The sequence below is a fragment of the Malania oleifera genome, chromosome 3 (assembly GCF_029873635.1).
Source record: "Malania oleifera isolate guangnan ecotype guangnan chromosome 3, ASM2987363v1, whole genome shotgun sequence".
Taxonomy (NCBI): Eukaryota; Viridiplantae; Streptophyta; class Magnoliopsida; order Santalales; family Ximeniaceae; genus Malania; species Malania oleifera.
This window is the reverse complement of record NC_080419.1, coordinates 30169791-30183771: the sequence shown is the minus strand read 5'-3', so window position 1 is coordinate 30183771 and position 13981 is coordinate 30169791. Positions and strand designations below refer to the sequence as shown.

The following is a 13981-nucleotide window of genomic DNA, read 5'->3' as shown; positions in this document are numbered from 1 at the left end:
GTGAAGGAGGCAAGCTCACAAAAGTAAATCATTATTGTCATTAATGCTAATTACACAAATCATGCTCTAATTACACAAATCATGGAGATTGACCAAATCATAGAGATTGGTTAATCTACTTAATTAGGGAGATATGCTAACACCCCCCTCAAACTCAAGGTGGTATCGAAGATGCCAATTGGAGTTTGCAAACTAAAGCACGATGGTAACCAAGTGGATGAGCCTTTGTGAAGATATCAGGCAACTGATCAGCCAAAGGAACTAACAAGAGGTAAAGTGTCCCCTCCTGAAGATAGTGATGCACAAAATGACAGTTGATCTCGAAGTGTTTTTTGCATTCATGAAAGACATCATTATGAGCGATCTGGACAACACTACGATTGTCATAATAAAGCGGAGTGCTAGAGGGCTGAGGAACACTCATATCTTAGAGAAGCCAACGAAGCCAAAGAAACTCATAAGTAGTATTAGCAAGGGCCTGATACTCAGTGTCAAGAATGTGAACAGTGTCAAGAATGTGATGATGCTTACATTTTGCACGGCAATTCTATTGGGAGGTGGATGGACAGGATCGATGGGACAAGGTGCCTGCCTCTTTAATTTCTTCAATAAAACAGGTAGAAGTATACTCCAGGGCATTATCGGACCGAAAAACTTTAATGGTGCGATCAAATTGAGCTTTTATCATCTACTTAAAATCATGAAAAGCATTAAGTAACCCAATGTGATCATGCAAAAGATAAATCCATGTATACCGAGAGTAATCATTGATAAAAATAACAAAGCAATGAGACCAGCCCTTGGTAGAGATAGTAGCAGGTCCCCAAATATCAGAATGAACCAAATCAAAAGGTTCATAAGACAAAGAATTACTTTGATTAAAAGGCAAAGCTTTTTGTTTCCCAAGTTGACAAGACATATAATCAAAAGATTCAAATTTAACATTTCCTAAGCAACCACTAGAAGCTAAATATTGAACACGAGATAAAGAGGTATGGCCGAGACAAAAGTGCCAAACATTGGAAGACATAGCAGCAGTAAGATATAGAGGAGAACAAGAACTAGGCAAATGCAGAGATGTGAGCTTGAAAAGGTGACCAACTTTACGCTTGGTCCCAACTAGCTGGCCCGTCTTTGGATCCTGCACATCACAACCTTCGTAAGAAAAAGATTAAGATAAAACCACTTTCAACAAGTTGACCAACAAAAATGAGATTTAAAGAAAAGTTAGAAACAACATATGTATCAGGTGCGGAAAGAGTAGGAGTAGAAACATGACCAAGATGATTAACAGTCATATGTGAACCATCAGCAATATAAATTAAGGGAACAGGATTTAAAGACTTCCTATGGGTCACTAAAGTGGAATCAGAGGTCATATGATTGCAACAGGCAGAGTCAATAAACCAAGATGTAAAGTTACCTATGGAGACTGATAAGGTAGTAAAAGTACGAGATAGAAACTAGGTGATAATTGCCTCAAGGTCAGCTGTAGAAAGAGATGACAAAGAAGGGGAAGAAGATGAATTAGAAGCCAAGGAGCTGGTGAAGACAGTAGCAATAGGCTTGGAAGAGTAAGATGCCTTAGCCTTAAAAGAATCCCTAGCATCCTTAGCCTTCTTCTTAGGACAATCGGAAATACAGTGGCCACCTTCCTTATAATAGTGGCATTGGCCATTGAAGCAACGCGGTTTAGAAGAAGCAATAGTTGTAGCAGGAGTAGTCGGAGTAGATGAGCTAGAAGGAGCAATAGCCATGACCATATTGGTAGAATGAACCCGACAATTCTATTGTCATGTCTCCTCAGAAATTAGCTTTGCAAGAGCAACATCAAGTGTAGGAAGAGGAGATCGATGTAACAAAGATGCTCGAGTATTCTCAAATTCATCCTAGATATGCATCATAAAATATATGAACTGACAATGATCTCGATATGCAGCAAAAAGCTTAATCGACTACTCATCAGAAAAATCCCAAATGCTGCTAACCTGAGCATGAAACTTGGCGATAGACTGTCCAAGTTCTTGACGCATTTGGGACAACCTAGTTTCCAACTGAAACTTGAGAGAAGCATCACTACCACAATTGTATTGTTTTGCCAAAAAATCTCAAGCAAGTTTGGCATTCCGAAACTTAGGAAGTAGACTCTGAATGGAATGAACTGATGTATCAATAAACTAGGAAAGGATCTTATAGTGAGTACTTTTCTATTCATCAAGAGCCTCATCAAACTCCTCTGTGGATTGCTTGTTAATTTTTGTGGGTTTTTGTTTTTGTTTTTTTTGTTTTTCTAATGACAAAACGCCATAATCTCTAAAGAATCAGAAAAACTGACATTTGTTGGGCCCAAGCATTGTAGTTGGAGCCATTCAAAACAATCTATATAGGGTGAGAAACATCATTTAAAGAAGCCATAATAGGTAAAAAAATGATAATGCTAACCGATTTTGAGCAAAAGGGGGGCGTTGATGGAATGAGCACGAAAAACTAGTCAAGGAAAACCAACTTCGCTGGAGCTCTGCCAGAAGTGGCGATGAATGGTGGCTGGAAAATTGCTGGAAGGTCGCCAGAGGTGACGACGAGCAATGGCGGATGCGACGGTGTCTGACCGCTAGTGACTGGGCTCATGAGGCGTGCGGCATTTCAAAATGATTTTTGCACCAAGCGAAAAACTTTGGAGCAATGGAATTGATTTATGGTATTGGAATACTAGTGGCAAGAGAGTGGAAAAACCAAAAGAAAGACACCAACTAGCGGTCAAGAACCAAACTTGGCTCTAATACGATGTCAAAACTAAGAGAAGAAAGAAAGAGGTGTAAATAACTTTTGTATGCTTTTTCTTTTTCTTTTGATTACATAGGAACTTCAGCCACCAACAAGCCCTTCAGACCCCCTGGTGCGGCACCAAACCTATGGATCAGCGTCCTCCCCCTAGGTCTCGCTGATCAGGTAAAGTTTGGAATATGGACACGACTTTTGTGCATCAGTTAGACATTCAGCCAACCCGACCTCCGGGACACATCTCCATTACCATCCACGGTCCCCTCAGGCTCATAGAGAACTCTCGCCATCCACGGTTCTCGCTAGCTCACAAAGCAAACTCTCACCATCCACAGTCTCACCTGGCTCACAGAGTAAATTCTCACCATCCACAAATACCGTTGGCTCGTGAGTGTATCTACCTGTAATTGAACCCCTGATGCTCCTTCTTATGTGCTGATGCCTTTCCACAGTGCCATGCCCGTGGGGGCATAACTTTTGTATTCTTTGTATATATAAAACTATACAAGGGTCATCCTTTTATAGGTGAAGGAGACAAGCTCACAAAGGTAAATCATTAATGTCATTAATGCTAATTACACAAATCATGGGGAATGACCAAATCATTGAGATTGGTCAATCTACTTAATTAGGGAGATATGCTAACAAGGTTAGTTAAATTTTTTATGATGTCAAAAAAGGGGAGAAATAATATTTATAGATGATATGTACTAAATAACATATGCTCTAGTTTGGTACATACTATTTGTTGATATGTATATTTATTGATTTACATTCTTATTTGGAATGCATAAATTAAAATGGGGCTATCACATGATATCTATCATAGGTTAAGGGGGAGCATAATGTCGTGTTTTTACATCATCAAAAGTGGGGGAGGGAATATTTGGACTAGGTTTTTAAGTGAGACAAAACTACAATAAACTAAGACTATATTGGAAATATGTTATAATTATGAACTAAATATAAATATATAAGAATTCAATGTAGAAGAGCATATAAAAATGTGATTACAAATGTACAAACAGATACAAGAATAGATTAACATAGAGATGCAAGTAAAAGGCAACCACAATAATAACTATTATATTATAGATTCACAAACAAATGCATCAATAGATGTACATACAAATATAGATATGGAAGTAGTCAAAGAAATAAATGCTAGGACATTCTAAGCTTATGAGTTATATCTGAATTCAAGATGTATAAGTGGATGTATGCATAGATGTATATATAGAGGCAGTCATAGAAAATGAATGCTTGGACATTATGAATGAGTTATTTTTTAATTCAATCTCTTTACCAAGTTGGTAATCAAAATAAAATTATGATTGCCATTGTCGTGACGTCCTGAACATGAGGATGCCCTGGGGATACGAATAAAAATAATGAGTTAATTTTTGGAAAAAAAAATTGGAGTTTGGAGTCGCCACAAACCTTTTTTCTTGGTGTGGTTAGAACACTTGATTACTATTCAATTAAGAATAGTATTGGTCTGCATAAACTAGAATTGGGATCGGAAGTTCGGTTATGCGAGGGGAAGGTACTAGCACCCCCTACGCACCCATTCTACGAACGGTACCTTATTAACTAAGAATTATCCCTAATTAAATTTTTAATAACTATTATTTTACTCCTTTTAAATAAACAAATTGACAAATACATACAATTAAGTAAGCAAACACATATGCACATTTTTATAAAGTATATTTAAAACGGGGTGTGATTTGAGAATTTTCTAATAAGACCCCCAAAAGTGAGGATGTCATTAGAAAAACCCCGCTCAGAGCTAATACAGGTGAAAGTTGAAAAGCTCATTGCCCTTTTTGATAGGGACACACCCCCATTTAACAATTGAGAAAATCTTTTTAAGAAAAGTAGTCCCTCATTTATTTATTTTTATAATTTTTTGAGCATTTTTTACATTATTCCTAAAATTTCTAGGAGGTTTCCCGCTTTTCTAGGTAAAAAATAAATCAAAATATTTTCTTCCTAACCTTAAAAATATTTTTCAAGAATTTTTTTTTATTTTTCTTGTTCTTTTTTTTTTTTTTGAATTTTCTACTAGTTTTCCTAATTTAAAAAAAAAATAAACAATATAATAATGAAAATAAATATAAAAATAAATGGACCGGTTCAAACCAATCTTTAACTAGGTCAACTGGTTCAAGGGAAGGGGGTCCGAGTCAGTAGTCAGGCCACGTGTCAATTCAAACATGTGTTGACAACCAGGTGAATTGGGCTGATGGACGTGGATCAATGACGTGGCAAAATCTGGGCCATCCTAAATCAGACGGCCTGGAAGTGACCACACCGCGTCAAAATGCATAGAGGAGGGCTTGCCAAGTGTCACCTATTGGCGATGACACGTGGCCTTAGAAGCACGTCATATAAAAGCCAAAATTTCTTTTTTGATTCATTTTTTTTCAGTTTCATTCTCTCTCCTCTCCAGAACCCTCTCTTCTCTCTCACCCTTTTTCTCTCTCTATTCCCTTGAGCAACTTCTAAAACCCTAACTCTCTTCTCTCCCTTTACAGCTGCGAACACCCTCTGAAAACCATAACTCTCTTCACTTCCTTTCTCTTTCTATTCCTGCAAGAAACTCTCTAAAACCCTAACTCTCTTCTCTCCCTTTCTCTATCAATAGCTACAAACACCCTCTAAAAACCCTAACTCTTTTCACTCCCTTTTTTAGTTCAAAACCCTCACTGCAGATCCCTACCTCTCTCAGTTTCCTAGCGAAGACCCATAGGGTCTTCTCGATTTTCTTGTGGTGGTTCAATTTGGGGATATAGGAGGGATTTGATCTGGGTCCTACGATGGTGATGTGTCCTACAGAGTGGACACAAACTCAAAGATAAGTGTTCCTTTATGATTGTGTTTTGATTTCTGGGTTCTAAGAATGTATGTGCTTTGGGCGATATTGTGTTTGTGTTTCGAGTGCTGGCTTGATGATTTGGGAGTGTGTGATTTGGTTTGGATCTAGTGATCAATGTGTGTTCTAGTTTGTAGCATGTGTGTGTGTTCATGTTTGTGGCTTATGTGTGTATTCAATGTGTGCTCAGATCCACATGTGTGTGTGTGTGTGTGTGTGTGTGTGTGTGTGTGTGTGAAGGAGTTCCAAGCGAGTCAACCCGCTTGAAACCAATTGAGTTCGGTTTTGGGTTACCCAACCGGGTCAACCCATTGGGCCAACTGGGCTTTGTTTTAAAATGTGGTTTGGGCTAGGGGTTTTTAAATGGGTTCCAGGCCTAGGGTTTTCAAATATTTTTGGGCTTGGGTTTTTTTTTTTTTTTTTTAGAGGTCTCGATTAGGGTTTTAAATAAAGTTTGGACCTGGGTTTGTTTTAAAAAGGTCTAAGCCTAGGGTTTTGAAACGAGTTTGGGCCTGGGGTTTTAAAATGTGGCTGTGAGTCTGGGGTTTTAAAATTTCTTGGGCTTGGGGTTTTAAAATGGGTTCCAAGCCTGGGGTTTTAAAAAAAAAAAAGTTATGGGCTTGGGTTTTTAAAATGTTTGCGGGCTTTTAGGCTTGTATAGGTGATCTAGGCTACACGTTCTATGTAAGGGGGGGTTTGGTTCCTTTTGGTCTAGGTCGCAGGTCCAAGTTCAGGTTCACAGGTGCAGGTCCAAGTTCAGGGTGCAGGTTCAGATATAGGTTCTTGTTTCAGGGCTCAATGTGTTCAATTCTGTCAGGGTTCAGAGTTCAAGGTTAGGTCTAGGTTCCTTCTTGCTCTAGAGGGAGTAACTTAACAACATGTGCCCCAATAGTTTAGTATTGTAGATTTAGAATAGGGAAGGAAAAGCCAATCTTACCTATAGTCTTCCACTCCTCCAGTCTTCTTATCCTCTCTTTTGAGTCTATATGGGCATAGCCTTTCAGGTCTGTCGAGAGTAGTCTTCTGGGTCTGTTTGGAAATGCCTTCTAGGTTGGGAGGTCTATCTCGGGGCTTGGAGGTCTGCCTCAATGTGTCGAAGGGAGGAAGTGATGTGTGTGCTTTATGAGTGTTGATGATCATGCACTAGTTGGTGTGCCTTTTGAGGAGAGGACTCCAACCTTCTAGGGTTTTTAGGGTGCTACTACTTTGACAAGTCCTTTTTAAAAAATTGCCTCGTACCGCTTCTCTGAACTTTCACTCTGAATTCTCTAGGTATTCCTCTATTTTTCTCTTTGTTGGTCTGTGCAAGACTCCTCTATTTACAGGGTCAATCCTAGTTCAGTTTAGGCAGTGTCTGGTCTTTCCTTTCCTCATTCTTTCCTTCTAAGCAACAACCCTAGTGTCTACTTTCCTTCCTACTGCAAGGTAATCCCCCCTTCTTGTGATATGGCTGATTCTCCAATTAATGGAGAGTTCGACAAAGAATGTGGGGGGATGCAATCCCATTTTCAAAAATCATTTTATTGATTTGTGTGATATTTTTCAAGTATTATTCCCAATTTAATTCACAATCAAGGTACCTCTTGTGATCCGCGCATGCTCTCAATTTCTACAGATTCTCTTCTTTTAACTCTTTGATTCATTTTAATTTCCCTCCCATTTGCATTGATTTGTTTCTAAATTGGTGAACAACTATTTTGAAAGATGCTATGGAATATCCTAATTAAACTGCACATGGATGTAGCCCGGCTTCTCTGACGAAAATTTTTTTTATTTTTTTTTTTGTGTTTTCTTTGTATTTGGCCATGTATTTCCCCTTGTATTTTACAAACCTATTTTGTATCCTGTTGGGCACGCGCCCGTGTACTCTAATGAAAAAATGCTGACTCCTTCGTTTTACCGCCACATGGGCCCCCTAATAACAGGAATTTAACAACTCGACTAAAAAAAAATAGGACTCAATGGTAATTAAAATAAGAACAAGTACTAGTTTTCAAACAAAAGAGCTCACATAAGAACAAATTTTTTTTATTAACCGTGACTTAATTTTAAAAAATCGACACAATCACCTTAACAAAAACTAAGTTCTAACAATATGGTCTCAATCATTTTGTTGAGGAGTTAACAATACGAGCTCAACTATACAAAGAGGACATATGGACTCAACTTTGAAAAGAAAATTAATTATTCGATTATCATCAAATGGACTTAATCTAAAAACAACAAGATGATTAAATAATCTACCAACTTAACAAAAAAAACTACAAGATGATTACCGACAGGGAATTTCATAACAAGGTTTGTTCTCACGAGTCCATAGACGGGATCTTGCTTTCAAATTAGGATTCACATGAATGTCCCAAATGGGGGGCCTCAAAATTTCATTGATCTCATGCACCTCACCTATTAGGGAGACCTAGTAAAAATTAGGGTGTCTATAGCTATGATAGTTAAAAATTCAAATTGATCGAAATGTCTAGATCATGGTCAAATCAACATTTTGGGTTTTCTTAAACTCACTACTTCTACTTTTGGGAAGAATGTTCTTTTCATATTAGTTCATTTTCTCCATACTCTCTTATTAGTAAAATTGACTATTGATCATTTATTGCGTACACAAAAATCATTGGATGCTCAGACAAAGGCTTTTATGTATAGAGATCCATGTGAATAATGAATGTCGCGACGTCCCGGGAGCGCGTGTGCCCCGGGCGGCGAAATTAAAATCAATTTTATTTTCATGGAAAAACATGGTTATCGGAGTCGCCACTAACCTTTAGTGCGGTTAGAACACATGATTACTACCCCGTTAGGGGTAGAATCGGTCTACAATACCAGAGTTGGGGTCGGGAGTTCGGTTACGCGAGGGGAAGGTATGAGCACCCCCTACGCGCCCGTTCTTAAGAACGGTACCTAATTAATTTAAAATTATCCCTAAGTTAATCTAATAAATCTTTACATTACTCATTTTTATGAATTTATAAATACATAGGAAAATAAATAAATATATACATATATATATATATATATATATACATATATTCCCTCAGAGCTTAGGGTACGTAATGCCCGAAGGCTCATACCCCCCGCAATAAAATCATAGGGATTTAAAAATCAAGAAAATATTTTATCAAAATATATACCATAGTACGTATAAGATTGAATAAAGAAAATACTAAAAATAGTGATAATATTATTAATAATGATAAGAATGATAACGTTAATAAATAATACTAATACTAATAACGATACTAATATTAATAGTAGTAATAGATATGATAATAATAATAATAATAATAATAATAATAAATGACAATAATGGTAACAATAATAATATTAACAGTAACAATACTAAATATCATTAACTAACAATATACATATTTAAATAATATGATATTTATCCTAATATTAACACGCGGTCAAAGATATGCACAAGACATACATATGCTAACAATTAATTAAGGAAAACAAATCGAATTTAAAATATGTAAACTACTAAAACAGGCAAGAAAATAATTGAATTTATGGAAACAAGTTAATTCTAAAATTAATAATTACCTATTTAATATGGCAACCAAAATTAACACGCAACCTTAACTATACAAATATTAAATACAAAGAGAGTACAATAATGACAAAAAAAAAAAAAAAAAAAAAAAAAACCCTAAGTATACGATTTATATAGAAGCAATTTCAATCCTAAAATACATCAAGATACAATAAATCAAAATATGAGAATATAATAAATGATATACAATGTTAAGAATATATAGTAGTAATGCAGCAATTTTAAATATACCCTAATATACAATATAATAACATGATCCCAAAATACTAAGGTTACCAAGATAAATGATATTGTGTACATTAAAATACTACAAATATGATAGTAATAAATATATAATATGTAATATCCATTCTAATATTGAACCTACCTTAAAACTAACATGCCAAATACACTAAAATACTAAACACAAGATTACTAGATGTATCAACATACTAACCGTAACCAATATATAATATATGCAAATCAACTATATAAACTTAAACATAATAATGAAACGATCTACATAATAAACGCAATAATAGCATATAATAATGAAACAATCTACATAATAAATATAACGAATACATAACAATAATAAGAAACTTTAATAATGAAAATAATAATAATATAAAAAAAAAAGATGACTAGAAAATTCAAAATTTTGACGCTTGAGACCCAATCAAACAAAAAGGAATCCTACAAAAACAAAATAAACCAATTAGTATTTAGAATGAATGCTACAAATATATAAACTTGGATATTATATACTAAAGTTACAACATTAAAAGTCCTTCCATAACATTATTAATCACTTAATACATATAACAAATATAATCAAAATTTAAACTTTCAATATTAAAACAAATTCCTGCAATAAAATATTTACAACAATAATAATAAAACAATTAACCCTAAAAAAGAAAATAAATTTACCCGTGAATATTAAATATTAAAATAAATATAAAAATCCTATAGAATGAATGGTAATCATGCTATATATATAACAAAACCTAAGCACACTTCCTGCATGTACAATGAGAACCCGGACATCCAAATGAATCAAAACAGAAAAATAAACCAAATATGAAAGAAAAAGAAAGATAAATAAATAAATAAAAATACAGGTGAACGTGTGTGTTTTACTGTGTGTGCAGTGTGTGTGTGTGTGCAGTGTGTGTATGGCCGAACAGTGTTGTAGTGTGTGCAGCAGAAACAGGAGGCAAAGGGGGACTCACCGGGGGGTTCTTGTGTTGCAGGGATGGCCGGAAGACTCGGCTGTGTTGCAGAGCGGAGGAAGCCAAGGGCTGGCCGAGGGTTTGGAGTTGACTGGTGATTTCCTGGAGCTGTTCTTCTCGGCTAACTGGTGGCTATCTGCTGGTCTGGTGGTCCTTGCGGCTGCAGAAGAGCAGTGAGGATTGTTGGAGGCGCTGGGTGGTCCTGTTCACGGCTGTGCGTGGTGATGCTCCCGGGTGGTCTGCTGTGGTGGCGTGGGAAAGCGGCTGGCCCTCTGCTGCTAGTGTGATGCACTCAAGTTGCAGCTGGTGGTTGGGGCGTCGAATGGAGGCTGGAGTGATAGGAGGGTCTCTGTGGCAGTCCTGAATCTGGCCAAGAGTTGCAGTGATGCTCGGCCAACTGGTAGGGGCTGCGGTGCTGCAGGAAGTCTTAGGATGGTCTTCTGCAGGTGCAGACCGGAGGGTGGCCGGGTGTGACCTGCTGGTGTGGAGGAGGTTGGAGATGGTGATGGAGGTTGGGAAGATGAAGGTGAGAGGAAAAGGGAGCGAGGGCAGGGAGCCGTGCTGCTGTTGCAGCGAGAGAGATAGAGAAGTTTAGGTTTTTTTTTTTTTTTTTCCTTTTTGGCCTCTGTGCAGTGCCCCCTCTGTCTTGTGCGCTGCCTCCTTCTTATAAAAAGAAGAATTTGAAAAACAAACCCTAAAAAAAAATTCCTTTTTCAGTTTTTGGTATTTTTCTTTTTTTGGAAATAATATATACTACTATTATGTTTATAAGGAAATAATAATAATAATAATAATAATAATAATAATAATAATAATAATAAGTATAGCAAAATAATAATAATAGCAAAATAGTAATAACAAAAATACATAAATAAATAATAATAGTATAAAAAATAATAATGATAGCAAAATAATAATAATAGTAATAACAAATAAATAAATAAAGAAATAATAATATAAAAATAATAATAATGATAGTAAAATAATAATAATAAATACTAAAAATGTTAACAAAAATAATAATAACAAAAAAAAATAAAAAAAAATAAATAAATAAATAACGATAATAATAATAATAATAATAATAAGGTAAAAATAATAATAATAATAATAAAATAATAGTAATAAATAAATAATAATAATAATAGTAAAAATACTAATATTAAAAATAATGTCAATAATAATGAAAATAATAAACAATATAAATAAAAATAAAAGTAATAATAATAATACTAATGAAAAATAATAATAATAATAATAATAATAAATAAATAAAATAATAGTAATAATAGTAATAAAAAATACTAATAATAATGATAATAAAATAGAAGTAAAAATAAGTAATAATAATAATACTAATGAAAAATAATAATAATAGTAATAATAATAATAATGAAAATAAGAGGGGACCCATTGTTCTATTTGGCTAGGGCAAAAATAGGGTGTCTACAATGAAAACAATTGAAATACATACATTTTGAAGAAGAAAAAGCTCTAAAGTCTAATTGATCTTCATTGTGCAAGATTGTATTTCTAACTCAATCCTTTATATTTGGTTGATCAGGTGCAAATTCCTCCTAGCCTGATTGATTGATCCAAACTAAAACGTTATAAAAGCTACACGTTATTGCTTCTATTCTTCTTTTTTAAACTAAAAGTGTATCTTCAAGTTGAATTGAGGTCTGAGGTGCAATTGCACAATTTTTTAATGGGTTGTCAAAAGGGTGAACCAGCTTACTTAGGCATGGTTTTTTGGCGAGAGTGATTCTCATGTAAAAACATCAAAGACATAGTGATAACTCAAGTTGATTGACTTGGGGAATGGACATAGGTCAAGAGGTTGAACCATTATAAATAGGGTCTCACTATTCTCTCCTTCTTTAACATTACTTAGAGTACTTGATTTTGAGATTATTAAAAAGCGTTGTGCGTGCGTGCGTGTGTGTGTGTGTGTGCTTATTTTGAAAATCTATATAATTTTTTAATGATTGATATTTATTTATTTTATTGATTACGTTATTTTATTAATAACGTAATCAATTGTTTCATATAGTGTACATCAAAATCTTGTTAAAACAATAATCATAAACACCCAATTGACCCCCTCCCCTTCTTGGGTGACTGCTGAGACCACACTTATGTTACCCGATGCTAGTTGAACTAGTACAAACATTGTACATTGTCAAACATTTACCTTAAACTTGTATCACTTCATTTTGGAAACTATTATGGACAATCTACAGAAATAGCTATTCCATCCCCATACCATTTCATTTTACAAACCAAGTGTAATCTCAATATTCCTTTTTAATTTCTTATGCCTTGTAAATAAATGATATTTTTAATTTGTTAAGTTCCAAGGTCTTATAGGGTCTTTAAACAAAGGGCATATTCATACAAAGTTATTAATTTAAAGAAATTAGCAAGGGAACATACCTAGTTAAGTATGCTAAACATGTTTTCTTTTCAAAACATCAATATAGTGTCTCATAAAGAGCATTTTCCTTCGTCTCCACCCCCCCCCCCTCTCCCCCAAGGGTGTCTTAGGTGGAAAACACAAGGCTCTCATGGTTATTTGACTAAGGTTCGAGTCTTGAGGGCTACGACTTTACATTTGAGATAATACCTTGGTATTTATGTGGAGAAGGGTAGAAAGGCAGGCCCATATTATCTTGGTGGATTTTTCCAAGTGTCAAAAGCGCCTCAGACAACATCATTTCAATATATATATATATATACTGCCTTATAAATACATGCTTAGGAATAATATTTCTATCAAATAATGAAATAAAAATACTTTGTGAACCTGACAAGCAAATCACTTCATACGATATAAAGTGAATGTTACTTAGCAGATAATAAGTGCATCATGAGTTCATTAAAGCATAAAAAATAAAATAAACAAAAACTTGCCTGTAGAAGATCTCCAACATTTACAACCAAGGCTCCTAATCTGGGGGGAACATCAACCCACTGATCTTGATGTAGGACCTGAAGGCCTCCCATCTGATCTTGCAAAAGCACTGTAATAAAATCATTATCTGTATGTTTGCTTGTGCCTAAGGCTAATTGTGGCTGTGGGCATGCTGGATAATAATGGTTGACGATGACTAGTCCCTTGGCACAATCCATGTCCTTTAGATGGGTTGGATTTAGCCCTAAAGCCTCTGATAGCAACTCAAACAATGTAAACCCCAACTTCATCATCTGCTTGGAGTACTCCATTAGTATGTCTCTACAATATGTCAGTAAAAAAACACATAAGAACTCCCAACGAGTCACATAAATGAAAAGGTTTAGACAATGTTTGAACGTGGCTAAAGGGTCAAACCTCATGCCTATTTACCTAGAGAGTGTGAAATAGAAGGCCACTTTGTCTTGTGGATTGGTAAAAAACCCCAAAAGGGACCTTGATACCAATTGTTATGAGAATGAGCAAGATGAGAAAATATTCTTTCATTTTATTCATTATTTTGTAATACTTCCCGAAGTTGCATTGTTTTCCTCCCTAAAATATATTAAGTCAAAGATCTCATTATT

At 35.1% G+C, this 13981-nt stretch overlaps 1 protein-coding gene across 1 annotated transcript in view; it reads right to left on the bottom strand.

Moving 5' to 3' along the window:
• LOC131151977 (1-aminocyclopropane-1-carboxylate oxidase homolog 1-like) overlaps positions 1-13981 on the bottom strand; it is a 44041-nt gene that overhangs the window by 3426 nt on the left and 26634 nt on the right. Inside the window, exon 2 of the mRNA XM_058103516.1 lies at positions 13355-13676. Coding sequence (XP_057959499.1) covers positions 13355-13676 — 322 coding nt within the window. The remainder of the gene's footprint in view (positions 1-13354; positions 13677-13981) is intronic.